The 20303-nt window shown below is 48.2% G+C and overlaps 3 protein-coding genes and 1 long non-coding RNA gene across 5 annotated transcripts; 3 read left to right on the forward strand and 1 right to left on the reverse strand.

Annotated features, from left to right (window-relative positions):
* Window positions 1-40: 40 nt before the first annotated feature.
* Window positions 41-2244, forward strand: LOC6503931 (the record flags this gene model as incomplete). Its single annotated transcript, XM_001963829.4, has 2 exons — window positions 41-1092; window positions 1147-2244. Coding segments are annotated over exons 1-2 (1965 nt in total), but the record flags the coding sequence as incomplete, so codon positions are not given.
* Window positions 2245-9000: 6756 nt separating this feature from the next.
* Window positions 9001-10241, reverse strand: LOC26514932. 2 transcript variants are annotated; one of them, XR_001408503.3, is made up of 6 exons: window positions 10091-10241; window positions 9944-10034; window positions 9607-9889; window positions 9468-9550; window positions 9312-9414; window positions 9001-9253 (listed from the first exon to the last, which is right to left on the reverse strand). It is a non-coding gene; the product is annotated as an uncharacterized LOC26514932 (long non-coding RNA). The 2 variants fall into 2 exon arrangements; XR_001408502.3 differs by having other exon boundaries at window positions 9468-9556; window positions 10091-10240.
* Window positions 10242-10619: 378 nt separating this feature from the next.
* On the forward strand, window positions 10620-11430 carry LOC6503932 (mitochondrial import inner membrane translocase subunit tim16). The gene has a single exon (XM_001963830.4). The coding sequence runs from the start codon at window positions 10643-10645 to the stop codon at window positions 11240-11242; it is 600 nt and encodes a 199-aa protein (XP_001963866.2). The 5' UTR covers window positions 10620-10642; the 3' UTR covers window positions 11243-11430.
* A 3601-nt stretch (window positions 11431-15031) lies between these two features.
* Window positions 15032-17359, forward strand: LOC6503933 (mitochondrial carrier homolog 2). Its single transcript, XM_001963831.4, has one exon. The coding sequence runs from the start codon at window positions 15254-15256 to the stop codon at window positions 16610-16612; it is 1359 nt and encodes a 452-aa protein (XP_001963867.1). The 5' UTR covers window positions 15032-15253; the 3' UTR covers window positions 16613-17359.
* The last annotated feature ends 2944 nt before the right edge of the window (window positions 17360-20303 follow it).

Below are 20303 nucleotides of genomic sequence, written 5' to 3' on the forward strand. Positions count from 1 at the left end.
ATTATTATTATATAAGGTAGTAGGTAAAATTAATATCCAATAGCCTCGCCAACCTTGGGGAAACCCTTGGGGATCCTTTGTTAAGCAACCCCTAATGTGGACAAAACTAATGGCTGATTAACGCCGATAGGAAGGCATTGTCAAGATTTCCTCTGGGAGTTCCAAGTGCGTGGCTTGAATGGAACCCTTTCAGTGCGAACCACATTCCACATCGAGTCTCCTAGAATGCGCTACGGCTGGCACATACTTCTCTTTCATCTTCTGGCTACCACGGGATCCTCGGCTTCAGCGGAGGACTCGGGACTGGCGGATGCCCTGGTCCAGGTGGTGGTGGATTCCGAGATGGGTCGCTTCAAGACGTTGTACGTTTACACCCAGGTGACTGCTCCGGCGGCGAGTTGGCATATAGAAGAGCTACTAAGCCAGCTGTTGGTGCGCCTGCCGGCCACTCTGCTGGCTCGTCGGGTGTTCCATCGTCAGGCCATGGAATACAAGCCGTATGTGCACGGCGTCCTGCTACTGGTGGACGACTTGCCGGCGCTGGCAGAGATTTATGGCGGCATTCGTGCCACCCAGGATCTGTCGCACACCCTCGTCTACATGTCCCTGCCCACGGATCCGTTTGGCGAGGAGGTGGATCTGGCTCTTCAGCTGCTCTGGCGCCTCAGTGTCCTGAACGTGGGCCTGATCCTGCGTCCACCAGGTGGCAGTCAGTTCGTGATGCTTAGCTACTTTCCCTTCAGCGCCACTCACGGCTGTCAGGTCATCTCCGCTAGCGTGGTGAACCGCTTCCAGATGGCCGAGGGCAGGTGGTCATCCAGGGACTACTTTCCCGTGAAGCTGGGCAACTTCCACGGCTGCCTCCTGACCTGCGCTACTTGGGAGGACATGCCGTACTTAGTATGGAGGCCTTCCGAGGGCGGCTCTGGGCCAGGATCTGTTACAGGTTCGAGCTCCGGCTCCTTCGTGGGCATCGAGGGCGCCCTTCTCCAGTTCATGGCGGATAACTTGAACTTCAGCGTCGGCATCTACTGGATGAGCAAGGACGAGGTTCTGGCCACCTTCGACGAGTCGAGTAGCATCTTCGACGAGGTGAGTCTCGGCATCTTTGAAGTACTGCTCCCTTTTTAATCGTCTCCCTTTCAGATCTTTGGTCAGCACGCTGACTTCTCGCTGGGCGGCTTCCACTTCAAGCCCAGTGCCGGGGCGGAGATTCCGTACTCCCAGTCCACGTACTACTTCATGAGTCACATCATGCTGGTAACCAATCTCCAAAGCGCCTACTCCGCCTACGAGAAGCTTGCCTTCCCCTTCAGCCCACTGCTTTGGCGCATCATGGGAGTGGTCCTGATCCTGGCCTGCCTGCTCCTGATGGCGTGGCGATGCTGTCGCCGAAGACAGATCCTGGAGGACCCGTACTACCACCTTCTGGTGCTGACCATGGGAGGAAACCTGCCGGATAGACTGCTCCCGCGGCGATTTCCGGGGCGGCTGGTGCTGCTCACCTGGCTCCTGGCCAGCCTGGTCCTGCGGAGCGGCTACCAGTCGGGCATGTACCAGTTGCTGCGCCAGGACACCCAACGGAATCCGCCCCAGACGATCGCCGAGGTCCTGGCACAGCACTTCACCATCCAGCTGGCGGAGGTTAATGAGGCCCGTATCCTGGCCAGCCTGCCGGAGCTGCGCCCCGACCAACTGGTGCACCTGGAGGGCAGTGAGCTGCAGTCGATGCCTGCACTGGCCCGCCAGAGCGGCTCCTCCCAGCGGCTGGCCATCCTGACGCCATACGAATACTTCGGCTACTTCAGGAAGGTGCACCCTATGAGCCGAAGACTGCATCTGGTACGGGAGCGCATCTACACCCAGCAGCTGGCGTTCTATGTGCGCCGCCACTCCCACCTGGTCGGCGTTCTCAACAACCAGATCCAGCACGCCCATGCCCATGGCTTCCTGGAGCACTGGACGCGCCAGTACGTCAGTGCCGTGGACGAGGCGGACGAGAGTGTGGCCAGGATCGCCTCCACCTCGTACAGCACTCTGGACGGCGACGACGGGGACCCCAGGCTGTCGGAGGCGGAGGAGCAGCAGGTGGCCCCCACCCGGAACAATGTCCTGTCCATGCGAGAGCTGGCCGCTCTCTTTTGGCTCGTCCTCTGGGCGAATCTGGGGGCGATAGTTGTTTTTGTCCTGGAGGTCCTGGCAGCTAATGGATGTTTTCGTTCGTTTCAAATATTTAAGAATACAATTCACTTTTTAAAAAACAAATATTTCAAGCAGAGGAGAAGGACATAAGAGAAGTCCCTAAACTGGAATGGTCTGGCTTAAATGCAACTTAATTTCTAATTAAATTTACTTGGCCTTAATTTTTGTGGGTAAATGAATCAATTGTTTATTTTTTCGGTACTCGGCCTAAAGGACTAATCCGGGGAACAGAGGATAATGCTGATTACCAGGCCAGTGTTGTTGTCACGCATAAATAATTCCGGATTTATTTGCGGGCCAAGCGTTTTAATTAAATTACTTCATAATCCGCAGAGCCACTCCCTGGTCGCCCCACTCGCCCCGCTCCCACGCAGGACATCCAGCGCAGCTGGAGGATTCAAGGATTCAAGGATAGTTGGCCCAAAGTGTTCGCTGCTCGTATCGTAAAAACGAAAAACGTTTTATCTAAAAGCGATAAATTTTGAAAACCAAAACTTGCGCTGGTGAATCAACCCCCGCCGATCTGCCCCTGCCACTGGCTCTATAGTTGGTTCCTGCCTCCCACCACCCAGAAACCCAACCAGCACCGCCCCTCCCCCTCATTCACCACACACAGACATCCATTTTGTGTGTGCTTCTTGCTGGCAATCCTGGCAACATTTGCGGCTGCCGTTGTCGCCATCGACTGGTTACATGTAAGTGGTGCTGCCATTGCCTGTGGATCCCATAGCCGCCACTACTGGATCCCCTCCAGAACCTCCTAGACCTTCCTCCCCTTCCCAGCCCCCTTCCAAGCCCTGTTGCAATCTCTTGCTGCTTTGCTTATCGCCTCGCACATTTGAGCTTTTTGAATTTCTTGCCACAAAAACTGTCTGTAATGGGCACAACGTTGCCCGGCTCCTTCGATATACACAGCGAGAAAAGGCTGTGAGCCTCACTTGCTGATCTGGAATTATGTGTATGTTCGTAGTCCTAGTTTCCCGCTGTGCAAGATACCCTTACCCAGACCATCAAGCCTCCCACTTTCATCCTTGGGAGCCAACTAGTCAACGACATCGTCTTCGTCCTTGTCGTCCTTGCTGGAAATTCAAGTAAATGTATTGAACTTAAGCTCATTGCCTGCTATGTCGTTTTCGTCGCAACGTCTGAGGCGATACAGCCCAGGCCCCCCCTCATTTACCACACGCCCCGCCACTGCCCCATCCCCCTCCCCATGAAAAAAAATGAAGAAGGGAACTTTATGCAATTCCTTTTATAAAATGTTTCCTATTTTTGGTTTTTCCCATCATTCACCCTAAATATGATTGGCTCAAGCTGAAAGATATATTAATAAAAAGTTTAAGGGCTTACTATTTATTTTGGATATATTAATTTATATTTTAGAGCGTTATATGACATTTAGGAATATATTCATAGACCAGAAACCTTTTTCGTCATTTACAAATGATTTTCGGCTTGCAGTTTCGCCGAAAGGACTTCAATTGTAGCTCAACTTTCAGATCCGTTACCAAGCCAGTCCGGACTCTGGACTACTCTCGGCAATTGCCACTGCCACAGACCGCCACCATTCCACCGCGGATCCCCATTCCCATTCTAATTCTCATCCAGAAACCCATGCTCATCCGCAGCAATACTTTGGCTCGTTTGGCAATGAATTTTTATGGCGCGACTTTTACGTCAGCATCCACAAGCCAGTGGCATAAATGGGGACTGAAGGATAAAAGGGGGGAGGGCCTTAGCCAGTCTGAGGCCGATGAAGCGGAACTCTTCAAGGCTCTTTGCGCTAAACAAACATATTCGCGACAAGATTCAAAAAAACCAGCACGACTAAAGGGATTCTGAGGGACTGATACTTAAAAGAGGCGATGCTCTGGGGGCGGGCGTGGCAATGGTATAGAAGTTGTCATCCTAATGGGTGTCTGACTGCAGCAACTGCCAATTTCCGGCCGCGAAATTACGTCTAATTAGCTAATCAACACAATTATGGTGCAACCTGGTGCCACGCAGGATAAAACAGGACACCCAAATATAACAGGCTTTCAGTGGGCAGAAGCGTCCTTTCCAAAAGTCAAAAAGGGAAAATACACTACGAGTAATGATTGGAGTATTAGGACTTGGGCTTAGAAATTGTTTTAAAGACATACATTGAAAGTTGGACGATAATTGGCATAGATAGTAATTAGATGGCATATTGGCATAGTTTTATAGAGATTACCACAGGAAAATGTTAAAAAAAAAATTGGGAAAAAATAGATTGATGGGGAATCGAATTATAAATCGTTTTAGGTATTCCTCGCAAGAATCGGTTGGGAATTGGCCAAGATATAGGCATTATACGGGGCCATATAGGGAAATCCAGGATTTCACATGGGTACCACAGGAAAATGTTGAAAAAAATTGAAAAAATATTTCGTTGTCAGATTTTGACGCAGATTGACGGGGAATCGATCTAGAAATCGTTTAAGGTATTCCTCTCAAGAATAGGTTGGGAATTGGCAAAGATATAGGAGTTGTACGGAGCCATATACGGAAATCCAGCATTTGACAGGGGTACCCCCGGAAAATGTTGGAAAAATTGAAAAAAAATTTCGTTGTCAGATTTTGATGCAGATTGGAGGGGAATCGATCTAGAAATCGTTTAAGGTATTCCGCGCAAGAATCGGATGAGAATTGGCAAAGATATAGACGTTGTACGGGGCCATATACGGAAATCCAGGATTTCACATGGGTACCACAGGAAAATGTTGAAAAAAATTGAAAAAATATTTCGTTGTCAGATTTTGACGCAGATTGATGGGGAATTGATCTAGAAATCGTTTAAGGTATTCCTCGCAAGAATCGGATGGGAATTGGCAAAGATATAGGAGTTGTACGGGGCCATATACGGAAATCCAGCATTTGACAGGGGTACCCCCGGAAAATGTTGAAAAAAATGGAAAAAATATTTCGTTGTCAGATTTTGATGTAGATTGATGCGGAATCGATCTAGAAATCGTTTAAGGTATTCCCCGCAATAATAGGTTGGGAATTGGCCAAGATATGGACAAACGATATGAGAAACGGAATTTTTGAAAATTTAGATAAAGCCAATTATCGTTTGGCTTGTAGAATTTATTTTGTTGTCCTTGTAATCCTTTCTGTCCTTAATTTCTTTCCCTGTAACCCCCTTTTACGGCGCCCCTGCCTCTGCTGAGCTTTGCGTTTGCGATGCAACGGAAGCTGGCCAGACAGCAGACCAGAACAGAACAGCAGCGTCGCCATCGATGGACGCGGTTTGGACCAGAGTTGGCTGGGTGGGGGTTTCGCGCTGGACCCTTTGAAGCCCCCTCAAATTCCACACCTAGAACCCTGCCGTGGCTTAAGAAAGGAACCACAATGTGGCAAATGTTGGCCACGCAATGAGTCCTGGCCTCATTACCGATGGTTGAGGTGCCAAATGGAGTCCCCGAAGTGTGCGGGAGCCTTAAATTGGGCTGATCGTGATGCACTGAAAGGAAAACTCTAGGGAAGGCCTGCCTTAATCTTGTTATTGGGATATCGACACAGTTTGTATCAGTTTCCCGAGCCATATAACCTGATTAAAGTCCTGTTTTTGTCTCAAATTTAATGAAGTGTCCTTTGGCTTGTTACTTTTTATATTTAACCCGATCCGCGGTGGGGTTCATTGATCCCAACTCGGGTTGCTGCCCATGTGGTCTCCACTCAATTATCCGCCATACATTCGTTAGCTCATTAAGGTTCCCTGGCTCAGCACGAGCTCTTGGCTCCAGTGTTCGGTATCCTGCGTATCCTGGGTATCCTATCCAGTTGCTGCTGTTGCCTTCCTTTGCTTGCTCTCGCCCCGGTGGCCGTGTGGCCGTCCTGCGTGGCCATCGTCCATAGTTAATATCCTGTGTCAACTGTTGTCCATTCAATTTGCATTTTTGCAATTATTTCAATTAAATCGACAAAAGGAAGGCGTCTGCTCCCCGCAAGGAAAGGCAAGGCATTCGGTAAATGAGTCGATGATTGCGGGGGCGAAAGGGTTGCGGGAGGGCGAAGGACCAGCTCCTGGCGGAGAATATAATTTCCTCGCGCCGGATGCGACAATGAATACGCATTAATAAGTGCATACAAACAGACAGCCGGACTTGTTATTAAAAAGCTACAGTCGGCTCTGTTGAAAAGGTTTCTTTGTAGCCAAATCTTCTCAAAAGTATCTATGTATCTCCCGGGTATTTCGACCCATTTGTGATATTCTCTGCCGATTACCTGAGCTTCAGAAATCTGGCTTAGCCAGGCCACACTGTATCCATACAATATGCTCCCTGTGATCCGTAAACCAAGTGGGATGATGGATATGTTTACGATTTTTAAACTACCACGGGCCGAGCTGTGTTCCTTTGTTGCCGCACTGCGTGCCTTCCGGTGAGTAAATTGATATGCCGACCCCCCTCCTCAGGAGCTGGGCTCCGACGCCAGCGCCCCCGCCCACGGACGCTCATGAATGGCTGGCTAATTTTGTGGAGCGGTCCCCTGGCGGGCGGCTTCCTTTTAACAATATTAATATGCAAAATAAAATAAATGCAGGCGACGGCGACAAATGAAGGATAAGCCGGAGACAAAGCGCGGGAAGCCTGCGAAAAAAAGCGCGAGGAATACAAATAAAGGAATAATAAAGGAATGAAGCCGGCGCACACCCAGCGAGATTGTCAGCGAGAAATTGGATTTACTGGGCCAGCTCCCACACCCACACCCACCCCCACCTCCTCCCTCCTCGGCCGCCGCCAACCGCTCCCATATTCCGAGGTCCTTCCTGTCATCTCGCGGTCCTGTGGTCGTATACGTAATATGATTATTACATGCCGCCTCCTGCCTGTTACCTCCTGTTCCTGCCTCCGTCTGCTGCCTGACGCAGTCAGTGCGTGCCGCATAAAGATGAAATTATATGATTTGAATAATAATTGAATTAGAAAATCATAGACGCACACATAGTTCCGGAAAATACGAGCTCACGGCTTGCATTTTAAATTCAGAAGCACAATCAATCTCAGCCGCCACTGCAAGTGCATGTTCGGATGGAGACTTTAAAAATCCATCCATTCGCGCCAAGGACCTGCATAGGGTGGAAGACCTGCTGGCACTCTCACTTTTAGTCACTCTCACTGACTCCTTCCGCCTTTGCGATCATTTCTCCGCTTCCTGTTAGTCCTGCCATCCCTTTCTGTGCGTAAATGTGTGCTTCCGCGTTTTCTGCTTAATTTTTGGTGCTAATATCTAGTATTTCGGTGGATTGCTAGTTGGAATATCCTTTTGGCTATTGCGATTTGGTTCCATATGTCCTTAATAACGTTTTGTGTAGTAGAGAATATGTATTTGTGAGTGTCAGTGTTGCAAATCATCTCCGCCGTGGCAGGAGTTCGGGGAGGCAACATAGGTTCGTCCTTACAATGTTCGAAGGAATAGTGGAAGGTAAATAGAGCCCTTATTTCTATGTAATCTCAAATTATTCCCTGTCTATTTATTATCCTTAATGAGTTATCTACCATTGATAATTCATGAAGAAAGGATTCGATTTCTAGGGCCTATTATAATCGATTTCCAGAAAATATATAATATATTTGAATTAAAGGAGCGCCATTTGTTAACAGCCAGTCACTACGAAAGCAATTTGTCCAAGTCCTTAACTCGACTTGCAATAGTCACAGAATTTAGAAAACGAAAATGATCTTAATATGGAGTATAAAAGCCTTAAGATTGTAGGGAAGTAGTCACTAACTAGTGATAGATGCACATTTTTTAGCACAAACTCCACTCTTCCCTAGGAGCCTGGTCTAATGCGCTCCGATATTTGTCGCCTCCGGATGGTTAACAAGTTTCTGCAAACAGCGACAGACATCATTACTTACCACCCACTTGCCACTTGCCACTTGCCACTTGCCTCGAACTCGAACTCGAGCTTCGTCCTGCACTCTCCCTGCACTCCCACAGAATTCCTGTAATCATGTGAATCCGCTTAAACTGTCGAAGTGTATTGTGCGTCATTATTCTCTTTCGTGCCATTAGACTTCAATAGTTTCTCCATACTAAAAAGTTAAAACGAGCGTTTGCGAGCACAAAAAAATTATAAAAACAGACGAGCTCAGAAGACGACGGAGGCAAATCGCATTGTCGTCTTATCGTACACTGGGAATAGTTGTACTCGGAACTGCCAAGTGGGTAGAGCCATCAGGACGTTAGACCTCTCAGTGTGTGGGCCAAGGGATGGCCTTTGCATTTGCCTTTAACGGCTGTGACGTCCTTAAAGGACAATGACGGCACTCGACTGCGTTTCCACTTGAGAGCCACCATCTATATCTTGCACTTGCGATTCCAAAACTCATTTCTTGTCGTCCTGATCGGCTGCTTTTCATTGTTAAACACTCAGTTTTCAATTTGTTTGGGTTTTTATTTCATTTTGGCCTACAATTGCGGCCAATTTGGCTTAATTGTTTTTATTAAGAGGCCGGCTCCGCTGTCGGCCAACAATGCGAATAAATAAATCACTTGAGCCCCGTGTCTCTCGGCCCACTCCGCCGACCCACTCCCACTCCCACTCCGCCCCGCCTGGAAATGGCAAATTGCATTTTAAATGCAATACAAAAATGCAAAAATACAAATTGAAAACTGGCATAATACAATATGCAGTGCTCTCCTGCCTTGCTTTTCGCAAAACGTGCCTCATTATGGAGATCAATGACATGTCCCGGCCACGTAATTTGAATGTAAATTGTTGCTCTTTTGCCTTTGTCTCTGTACCGAGGGATTAACGAGTATTGATTATATTTTATCCCATTTATTTATATTTCTAATAATAGTTCGAGATACATCGGTATTAAAGTGTCCCTACCACATTGCCTCCCTTAACGTGTGTGGACAGAGTAAGAGTTGTGTTTTTTTTTGGTAATGCACTACCACGCACATTTTGGATCAAGTAATTTTTCTAACAATGTGACATGGCCACCTCTTTAAAAAGGCCGAAAAATGAGATTGCGCGATCATCCTCTGGGAGATCCCGATAAACCAAGAATAGCTGCGGGGAAATGGGATTGAATTACGGGCTCTGGAAATCTACAGACTCTGATACTCACCCCGTTGAAGACAACGAACGAGGCCTCTCAATGGTGTGTCCTTAACCTGCCCCTTGGGGCACAAAAAAAAGAATTTTCCTGTATATACTGCAAATGTAAAGTGCTAAGGGGAAGGTATAATTAATAGGATTAAAAATAGTGCATCATCCAGCATACCTCCATTGAAGATTGTGTAAACATTTAGAAGATAGTTCTGACTCTGATATTAACCTCGGGAGAAAATTTGGAAACGATAAGGTCTGCAACTTTTCAAGGATTATAGTTAAGAGTCTTTGAGTATTTGCGACGTTCTTACCAAGATTATATTCTAGAATCTAGACTGTGTAATTTGGCCAAGCAGACTTCCATATTTACGCCATCTTCGTTCTCGTGTTTTTAATTTGTGTGTTATGGGGTCCCACAAGTCCCATAATTAGTGTCGAAAAAAATAACACAACGCATTTCCCATTATTTCAGTGTAGTTTTCATCCTTCCGGTGGTTGCCAGTCGCTGATGCATTATTATGTATAGTGTTCTGTGACTATTTTCATAATAATATTACTTATATTATATTTTAATATTATTCATTTTAATATCCGCTGTAAAGCAAAAATGATCTATATATTCTATGGTGTAGAGTAGAGACTACTTACCATGATGCCGAACTGATTGAAGACCTCGTTACATTTGCGAAACAGGCTATTCTACAGGTAATATCCTAGCGTCGAATCATCATAGAGCCCCCTTTTGGGAAAATAATTGAAGCATCTACCAGCAAAAAAAAAACTCACTTTACTTACCTTTATAAAATACTACAAATATGTCGCTTGCAAATAGTACTTTTTTACATTTCAATTTTGTTTATTAGAAAGCCGAAAAATTTAGGAGCTGTTGCCCCTTGGGAGCCGAGACTGAGACTGATTTTGTCTGAGGCCGGGGGACCTTAGGTGGGTTTCAAATGGAAGTTGGATTTGACAGTTCGGGTCCATGGCCAACTACATGCCGTTTCCCTGCCTACTAGGGAGTGGAAAATTTAAAAAAAAAATACAAAAATTTACAGGGTTTCCTCCGAAAAGAGGAAATTGCATCGAAACTATGTATAGATTTGTTTTTGATACAAATGATTGGTACTAACGAAAGATTTTGGCTTTGTTATAAGCTTTTTATGAAGAAAGAGGTAAATTTTAGTACATTTTGGAAGCATATGTTTTACATAAAGACTATATCCTTAAAAGAGGACCTATCGCTCATTAAGATTGTCCACTCTTTCCCAAAACTTACAGGGTTTAGCCCCATATACATATTATCCCAACTGCCACAACAGAACTTCTACACAATCTATATACTTTTGAATGGCCGTCATTACTAGCAGGAGCATTCGAGAAAATTCGTATATTTTATTATGTTCAGGTTCTGATTTCGGAGACCTCTATACATTCTTGAGCAAAATTTTTCATAGACAACATAGACACACACAGACAACAGTTGCGACAGGATTAGCAGCCATGGCCCGTTATCTAGCGCAGATCATAATCCTGGGCGCCCAGACGGTCGGTCGGGCCTTCATTAAGACCCTGAGGCAGGAGATTGAGGCCTCGCGGGAGGCGGCCCGCATCCACCAGGCCAGCAGATCGAACGTCAGCCGTGGCAACGATGTCGCCGTTAAGGGCATGACCCTACTGGAGGCCCAGCAGATCCTCAATGTCAAGGGCCTGGAGGACCGCCAGGAGATCGAGACGCACTACAAGCATCTGTTCCAGGCCAACGAGAAGCCGGCGGGCGGATCCTTCTACATTCAGTCCAAGGTCTATCGGGCCAAGGAGCGCATCGACCAGGAACTAACCAAGCAGTCCCACCCGCAGGATAGCCAGGCCAGACAGGGCCATCAGGCCCATCCGGATAGTGCATCCGGGGCCCAGGCCGACGAGTCGGGTCAAAACAAAAGCCGGTGACCATTCCCGGCTGAATCCCAGCGGCCCGGCGCCGGCCCAGTTGGTGGCGTGGAGTCGATCCTGTCCCGTTGTGTTCACCCCAAAACCCATTTCGAAGTGCTAGTCCAAGTGCCCCATCATTAAATTGTCGAATACCCATCTTGAAAGTCCCTAAAGCATAATGCGTGAAAAAAATGCTTAAAATTGTAGCCGGGCCGTTTAATTATTTGTGGTAAGTGGGGCTAACTTTCTCCCACTCGTTGGCCCAAAATGTGGGTTTCAGGTCACTTTCCTGCACATCCTTACACACCTTGATGACACCAGTGACCCAGTATTCCAAAAGGAATAAAATCAAAACGTTTCCTCGCCCAGTTTCCCAGCCATTCAGCTTCCGTTTCCGGTCTGAAGGCGTTTTTGGCACATACATGTATTAGTGTGGGTGTGTGTGTGCCAAGTGTGAGTTGGTGTGTGTCTGGTGTGTGTGTGAAGCTCATAAACAAATTATACGCAAATTGACAGACTTCCGGCCTTGCGAGCATCAGGCAGTTTAGGTTTCACAGTTGAAGTCTCCAGGTTTAGTTTTCAGTTGCCATTCAGTTGCCATTCCGTACTTTCCTTCTCCGCTCTCCTTTCAGTTTTCCGGGCACGTAGCCCTCTGCCGAAGTCTGTCCTTTAAGGTCCTGTGACCAAGACAATAAGCCCAAAGCATCTTGTTCTTCAAGGGAGATTTTACAAATTTATTTATTGTTTCATTGAGAGTTCTTTTTCCATAATTCTCAACCAATGAGCAAAGGATCAACTGGAAAGGACTCACTACTATTATGGGCACAACTGTCCTTTGGGGGATTGCATTAAATTAACATAATTACTTTAATGACTTGTTGCCCTGTCCTCTTAGTGTCCAGCCATCACAATGTCGAGTTGCCAACATTGTTGCCAAAAAGGACCTCCCATCCTTTCGGCAATCAGTTCGGCTGCTGGCCGCAAATGCACAACAATCGCAATTTCAGTTTCAGTTTTCAGTTTTGGGTTTTGGCTTTCGGGCTTCCTGGCCATTTGCCGTTAAAATTCACAAACTGTAATTGATCGCATTTGCGTTTGCCGTTTGATTTCATTTTCTTGTGCGTGAGTTCAAGTCCAAGTTCCGCCCCCAGCCTCCAGCCTCCAGCCCCCATTCCAGCAGGAGGTCCTGCCACACCCTCTTTTCCAATTCAACAGCCACAGTTGTTGTTGCTTTTGGCCAGGGTTCATTCATTATGCAAACACCTCCTCATGGAGGTCTATCTAAACGTGGCCATGTCCACAACGACATGTACGATGCACTGAAAGAAACTGATAGGCTTCTGTTCAGTTCAAGAGTTCAAAGCTTGTAGAGCAGTACAATCTCCTAAAGACTGACCTTCTTGGTATTCCTGTTTCGAAAATTAACCATAGCACTAATTTCTCCCAGTGCCCTTGGCTGCTGCAGCTGCCTTTTGCGATTAGTTGCCATTTAAACTGCTGTTACCGCCCCGAATCCTTGTCCGATTCCCATTCTCAGTTCCATTTTGATTCCGATTCGTTTGGGGTTTTTTCTTGGTTTAGGTGAAGGGGTTTCCAGGGGGCTCCCATAGGAGGAGGAGGGATGGGGCTCTTTTCGAGAGGGGTGGAGGAGGCTTTTTTCGGGCAGCTCTCAGCTCCATCCGCTCGTCAGTTGTGTGTCCGATGGCTGGCCGCCATAGCATTTTGATTTCCGCACTGCATCCGGCAGTTTTAATCCCCAGACAGCAGCCTAGTTGTCCACTAACTCTCAGTTCCTTCCTTTCTAAAGAAGATCCTTTATCTCAGGACATGTACATTATCCATTTTGGGCTTCTCAGAAAAAACTATGAGGAGAAATATAAAGTGTTTTTGGGTTGGAAAGTCAAGAGTCTCCTATTCCTTCAGTTTATTTCAAAGTGAATCATTTTTAATCAGGTTTCAAGATGTTAAAAAATCTATAAATATGAAAAAACTATAAACTGTAGTTAGGATTAATTATTATATTATATTTTACTCATGTACCATGTCACCAAATAGCCAATGTCCCCGATGTTTTGTGAGGGAACTGGCCCAACCAAAGCGAGGGAGTCGCACAAAATGCGAACAGTTCACTATTTACCACACGCGTCGTGGCAGGGGCGGTGGGCTTTGGGCGGGCAAGGAGCTTCGGGGCGGGGCTCTCCACCACCCCCTCCAGTGATGCATGACCGTGGCCATGGCGCTGAAAATGTTCAGGTCGCTCGGTCAGCGAGCCTACTGTACAGTGCGACTAGTGTCCTGCGTCCGCCAGTCCCCCAGTCCCCCAGTCACCCAGTCCGCCAGTCCCAGTGTCCAGTGTCCAGTGTCGCATTCATTGCCATTCATTCGCTGCTGCCGTTCGTGGTTGCCCCACAAGCGAAATCAAGTGCACTGAGAGAAACAGGAGGCTGTATGGGAGATGTATCTATAAGATATCTTATGGCTGAGACAGATTGGTCCTATTTTATCATACAGTAAAGTGCTTATGGGTCCTATCCTTTTTCCCCAGATATCCCCTATCCCTTCAGTTGGAGTATAAAAGCCTCAAGTGTTTTTCTCTCAGTGTCTTTAGCCACGGCCAGTATGGTGTTGCTGTTGTTGCTTGCGGCTAACATGCAAGCTTAGGATTTGGAAAACAATTTCACTGTTAGTGGAATGTCAACGTCAGGTCTCGCTCTGCCAGTGGTTGAGAGCCATCCAGCAGCAGCTCTACCTAGCCCCACACCACCCCGTCCTCGGGGCAATCCTCCTGGACGTCCCCCCCTCCCCGAGGCAACCCTTTTGTCAGCGGACCCCCCACCCACATCCGTGCCCCATCCGCCCCAATTTGATGGTTAGAAATTTCAGGCGCGATGCGTCGCACACATCACTAATTAGTGATGTGCAATAATCGTGCCAGTGCCTCCAAAGGGGGGCCGAACCAGAAAAGGGCTGGTGGCATGGCCGAAAGGGCCATGGCCCGGTTCGCCTGGCCCGGGGCCGGGGCCGGGGCCGGGGCCGACATTGTTAATCAACTGTGCGTGTCGCATAAGTTGCATTTGCTTTCGGACTGGATTGCCTGCGATTGCATCCACTGGCGCGGCATTAGAGGGGTGGGCTGGAGCAGGATTGGTTGCTGGGCTGGGTGATTGGTTTCCATGCTCCAGAGCACTACTGGATGGGCCTACAGGGGTGGGCCTCGTCTGAGTAAGTGGAAAATTGCTGTGGGCCATCAAATAATGATGTTCATCGGGCCAATTTCCTCTCCAAAGGCCGAGGGTTCAAGGTCACTGATAGTGGCTTCTAATGCCTTAATTAATGCTTAAGTTCTGCTCTTTTCGCCTTTTTTTAAACTGGTGGCTCCTTAAAATAAAACCCAAATGTTATCCCCTTCTTTGGGCTTCCCCCTAAACTTTTCACTGAACTTTCCCGGGAAAAGAGTGAAAGAAAATGCAATCCTCTGCGAGGGGAAAATCAGCTCAGAGTTCAGAGGGCAGCCGACGATATGGTTGCATTAAATTGACCAGAAAAAGGGCAAATAAGGCAGACGGGCTGCGGGGTCAGCCTAATTGAAATTTCATGTCCGAAAAGTGGTAGATGTTGCCGAAGTGGGCGATAGTGGGCGTGGAAGGGGCACAATCTCCTCCCTCGGATTTGTAATCAGAGGAAACAGAAGAAAGCGCGCCAATTGGGTGGCAACTCAACACAGAAAAGCGGGCTACAGGGAGTACACACTTTTTCAAAACCCAGTAGCTCAGCATGCGATTCGTAGACTGGATTCGGATTCTCGGGATCCAAGCAGTCGAGGCTCATAAGTTCAACAGCTAGATGTGTGTTCAGTGCCATTACTATTCCATCTTAAAAAGAATTCGGTTCGATCCACAGTTCGTTCGACTAAATTCGAGTTTTTGGCTTTTCTAGCAACAGAAATAAAGTGCGAGTGTGAGACAGACATCGAAGAGTGTGGGGAGTGAGGAGAGGTAAAGAGCAGCAGCAAGATTCTTCGGAGCAGGAATGGCCCACATGGAGTTCAACCGACAGGACTCGCGCATGGGTTTCGGCGGCGGGGATGCGGACAACAGTCTGATCCGGCGCCACCGCAACGAGCCGCCGCACGTCTTCGACCCAGAATTCGAGGAGGAGGAGGAGGAGCTGCATCGCGCCCAGCCCCGGGTGGGGATAGTCGAGTACCCGCCCGTCCAGTTGATTGACATCGAAGAGCCCTTGCCGCGTCCCGAGCGTGTTGAGCGACCCAGCCGCACTCGGCACCGTGCATCCAGACGGGCCCGTGATCCCGCGCGGGAACGGGTCTTGATATCTGTGCCCTGTGTTATACCGACGCCGAGGAGCAACCAGCGCATGATTCCTGGCTCCCAAATGATCTGCGAGACGCAGCCGGAGCCCCTGGTCCGGCGCGCGGGCGGCAGTGTCGATCGGAGCACTGACTACGCCCGGGAGCGAAATGCGCCCCTTGAGATCATCCGATTTGCTCTCAGACTGGGCTACAACGCCCTCCTCTACCCATACGAGTTTGCCAAGATCCTCATCCAGCTGGGTCACGAGCCGCTCCAGGCCAGGCCCTACACTTGGCCGTTCATCAACAACCGACCTCACCTCTACCTGCCGGGCGTTCACCAGTACGTCCAGCACATTCAGCAGGTGGACGGCTTCCGCGGTCTCTACCGCGGATTAACTGCACGGCTGGTTTCCAGTGCGATCGATTACTTGCTAGGGGACATTCTGCTGCACGTCCTTCGACTGAAGCCGTTCCGCCGCGACGGCCCGTCGTGCCGTTGTCCGCCCGGAGGGAAGGAGTTCCTCTATAATCTGTTCCGCGACAGCATTCGCCTGGTGACCGCCGTACTCCTGACGCAGCCCTTCCACGTGATCATGATCCGCCAGATGGCCCAGTTCGTGGGCCGGGAGACCATCTACGAAGGCCTCGCCGGCAGCCTGATGACCCTTGTCAACAACGACGGCTGGCTCGGCCTGTACGCCGGCGTGGCGCCCCGCTTCCTCAGCGAGTGGCTCGTCCTGGTGGTGACCAGTTCGATGAGCCACTTCTGTCGCCGCTTCATCCGCCTGAATCGCGTGCAGCAGCAGTACAACGCCGTGCTCATCCAGATGGCCGCCAGCCTCCTCGTCTATCCCCTGGAGGTCACCGGCTCCTGCATGGCCTGCACGGGGGCGCCTCTAGTGGCCTGCGAGCCTCCGAGGATGCCGCTCTACAACCACTGGGCAGACTGCCTGACCGACCTGTATGCCAGAGGTGGACACAACCGAGGGGCTTTGCTGTTCTGGCGCACCATACCTCGGATTCAGATGCAGCGCCGCCAGCTGGAGGCTCCGCGAGCCATCCTGAGGGCGGCCTAGAGTCCTGGAGGAGGAGTGACTGGGAAGTGGGTGTTGTAGATTGGGGAACGTGCACGTCGAAATTGTGGAGTGGAGGAAGGATGTTGTAGAACGATGTTTGGAAAAGCAAAGACTAGAAGAAAGAAGACGAAAGACTGAATTCGGAGCAGCCTGAAACTGAAGACCAAGAAGGCCTCGAGGAATATACGAGAGAGCAGCAAGCATAGAGATTAGGAGGGAAGAGAATAGGACTAGGAGTCGAGAAGTCAAAATTTAAAAGTGTCTCAACAGAGTTTCGAACGGTACAAGCGGATGTTCCCAGGACATGAGAACAGACTGAGCTAGTGGTCTGTGCAGTGCTCTAAGGACATAGCTAACGTAATGACTGTAAGTGTAAAGTAAATGTAAAGGACATCCGAAGACTGATAAGCCACAAGGACACTAGCTCTCGGACGCGTGAAACTCATAGACGAAAAAAAAAAAACAGAAAATACTTCAAACATATTTAAACAACTGTTGGAAGAGTTAGTTATATTGTTTAGGAGTTTAGGCAGCATCTACGGACTTGCGCCGGAGGATAAATGCAAACAAGGATACACGAAGAACAAGGATACACAGAAAGCAAGGATAAACGGATATGGAAGGCTCTCGCCTTCCGAAACAATTTGGCTCAAGGATTTGGCTCGATTTCAACGTCTTCTGAATTCAAAATCCACAGTCTTTAATTTTCGGCTAGTAGGCGTAATAAACCGTACGGTAGTGCGCTAATTATTGTTTTTGAACTGGATGTGAGAAGGGAGTCCTGGGGAAGGACCTCCCCGCAGTTGTTTCCGTATTCATAAGCTTGTAAGGCAGGGCGTGCTCTTTATCTCTCTGGCTTCACTTCTCACTGTTTTCAGCAAATGTCAGCAGAGATTAGGCCACTGAAATCCTGGCCAAGAGCAAGGACACATGTACAGGATTTTATGTACTCCCCGGCAGGACTCACAGGACTCCACAGCAGCGCACAAACACACAATGAAGCGTAACTGGCAGCTGCACGTAATGAAAATATCAAAAATCCACAACAAAATGTGCCAACAGCCCAGGAAATGCTACAGTAGTCGAAAATCGTATGGCCGGGGGGCTGGGGGGTGGTGCAGTGGCAGTGTGTGGCAGGACCTCTGGCAGTGGCTCAGACACAATTCAGTTTTGGTTCATTTGAATGCGACACATTTGTGGGCCGCACATGGCCGATCCGAGGGTAGCAATCGGCATGCAAGTTACTCCACAATTTGGCCTAAACCTTTGCTGCTTTGGGCTTAACAGCTTAATATTAATATTAACGATAAAATAGGCTTGAATGGGAGTTGGGATATCAAGGGATAAGCCGCAGTCCGTAGCAAGAACACCTGGAAACTCCCAAAATGGCAGTTGTGTCCTTCGGGTTCATTTGGGCCACAGAAATCAAGAGTCAAAAGTTGGACTTGCGTCTTCCATAAACGTTTCAAAATTACCAACTATTAGGGCAGTGTGGGCGTGTGCTTGGGTGTGGGTGGGTCGTGTATCGTCTTAATAACCAAAAAATGCCATCAGCCGTCAGCCGTCAGACTTCGCAGGACAAGGACTACGTGTCCTGGCTTGCCGGCTGCCTTGATTCCTGCAACATTCACGCATGCCTGACTAGTTACCGCCTCCAGTCTCCAGCCTCCAGCCTCCAGTCTCCAGTCTCCAGCCGCCCGCATCCTGCCTCCTCATCCCGCCTGCATATAAATGTACATCTCTATATGGGAATATATCGGACTGACTTTGTACATATAGTCGGTATATATCCTTGCCTGTGTTTGTGCGACTGTCGGGCCGAACACGAATCTGTTGTTACTGTCGCCTGGCAAAATGCAATTAGACTAACGATGCAACACAATTTTGTCTTCAGCTTCATAAAGATGCGAGTCCTGCGATAAGGACAGGCAGGCAGGATGGCGGCTTGCCTAGGGGGCCGGGGAGCCAAGAGTCAGATGGTCAGAACGGAAGTTACGAGGGGGGCTTCTAAAGTATACTTTGAACTTATAAATTATGGTGCTCGGATGTCTTGCTTAGTTCGTAGAAGAGTGATGGGAAACTAGGACGGGTGTACCATAGATGGTACTTTCAAACGTCAAGATACTTGGTAGTCATCGAATGTATTCATTACCGGATTCAAATTACAGGGGATATGATTATGGAAAGGGCCAAGAGTGGATAATATCGATAGATGGTAGGGGGAAACATTTACAATAGCATTTAAGGAAAGTTTTAAATGAGGAATTAAGCTACTCAAAGCTGTGATCACAGAAAGGTATGCCTTTTTCCGATCGGATTAAAATTATAGGAGCACCAGGATCTCCCCTCGCACATATTGTGGCCATCTTGATGTTTAAGATTTTTGCATATGTGTGAGGTTGTATCTGTGTGCATTGGGGCAAGTGTGTGTGTGTGGCGGAAATGTCGGACAAAGTCAGGCATTTTCATGGATAACTTGAGGCTTTGTGGGGCAGGAGAGCTGGAAAGCTGGAAAGCCCTGGTTCGGAGCCAAAACTAATTGCCGTGCGTTTTAGTCTTAATTAACATTAATATCGGGTCCATTATTAAGTCAATTATGAGTTATGATTGAAATCAGATCAAATTAAAGCCAGAGTGTGGGCGGATCGGTTACACATCTCCGATTTCTAAGGGCAGGATGTGCAGACAGACGTTCGTTATAATTATCGGTAGCCACTAAAGACTGTGTGGTTTGTGTGTTTTTGTGGGTTGTAATATTAATGTTAATATTTAAATGAATATTAATATTAATAGCTGCTGTTGTCTTTGTTCCACTCGGCACTCGACAAAATCTCGCTCCAATAAAATGCTTAACGGATTTATGAAATGTTTTCAAAGTGAAAGTTGTGCCCGGGACGGGGGGGTTTCTGATTCTGATGTCCGGAATATTGCGCATACGCCGCATGGGCCGCATCGGTCGCCGGCTTCCGACAACAATGTTGGCGGTTTCAATTTTATAACGTTAAACCAATTAACAGGTTTACAAACACACACACTGGGCGATAGTGTGTGTGCGTGTGTGTATTTATGAGGTGTTAATCGACGTCATTCTGATGTAAAACGCGATGAGAAGCAATATATATTTTATGAGTCGCGTAATTAACAGGCAACAACAATAACACACACCAGACACCTGCGACAGGTTAATGAGGCTTCATTGATTATGAATATGAGTCGGGAAAGGGGGCGTGGCATTGTGGCAATGTGGCAGTGTGGCACTGTGGCACTGTGGCAGTGTGGCAGCGAGGCACTCTCACAATGCGGCAGAGTGGCGGCTTCCCACATCAAATTAAAATCTTACATATGCTAATGAAATCAACCAAAATTACGAGCAATTATGAATAGCTTAATGGGATTTCCAGTGAGTGGCATTGGTTTGGTTTTCCCGCCATTTCCCGCCGCCCGTCCTACTCGTCCTTAAAGAGTCCTTTTTTGTATTTGGTTTTTGTTTATCAAGAAAATAGGAATTCAAAGGCAGCCAGGTGTAAATTACAAAACTTGCAAGACTTTTGCCTGGCATTTCCTCGGCTCCTTTCTTTTCCTGTTCGGCCTCAGAACAGCAACATGATGATGATCCTGCTGCTGCTGCTGCTGCTGGTGATGATGATGATGATGGCACTCCTGGTAGTCCTGCCGGTCCTGCCTGTCCTGG

Source organism: Drosophila ananassae, chromosome XL (assembly GCF_017639315.1).
Source record: "Drosophila ananassae strain 14024-0371.13 chromosome XL, ASM1763931v2, whole genome shotgun sequence".
Classification (NCBI taxonomy): domain Eukaryota; kingdom Metazoa; phylum Arthropoda; class Insecta; order Diptera; family Drosophilidae; genus Drosophila; species Drosophila ananassae.

Bases quoted from the DNA above. Each gene is read 5' to 3' on its own strand.
- LOC6503932 (XM_001963830.4), top strand. From the start codon at position 10,643: ATGGCCGTCATTACTAGCAGGAGCATTCGAGAAAATTCGTATATTTTA.
- LOC6503933 (XM_001963831.4), top strand. From the start codon at position 15,254: ATGGCCCACATGGAGTTCAACCGACAGGACTCGCGCATGGGTTTCGGC.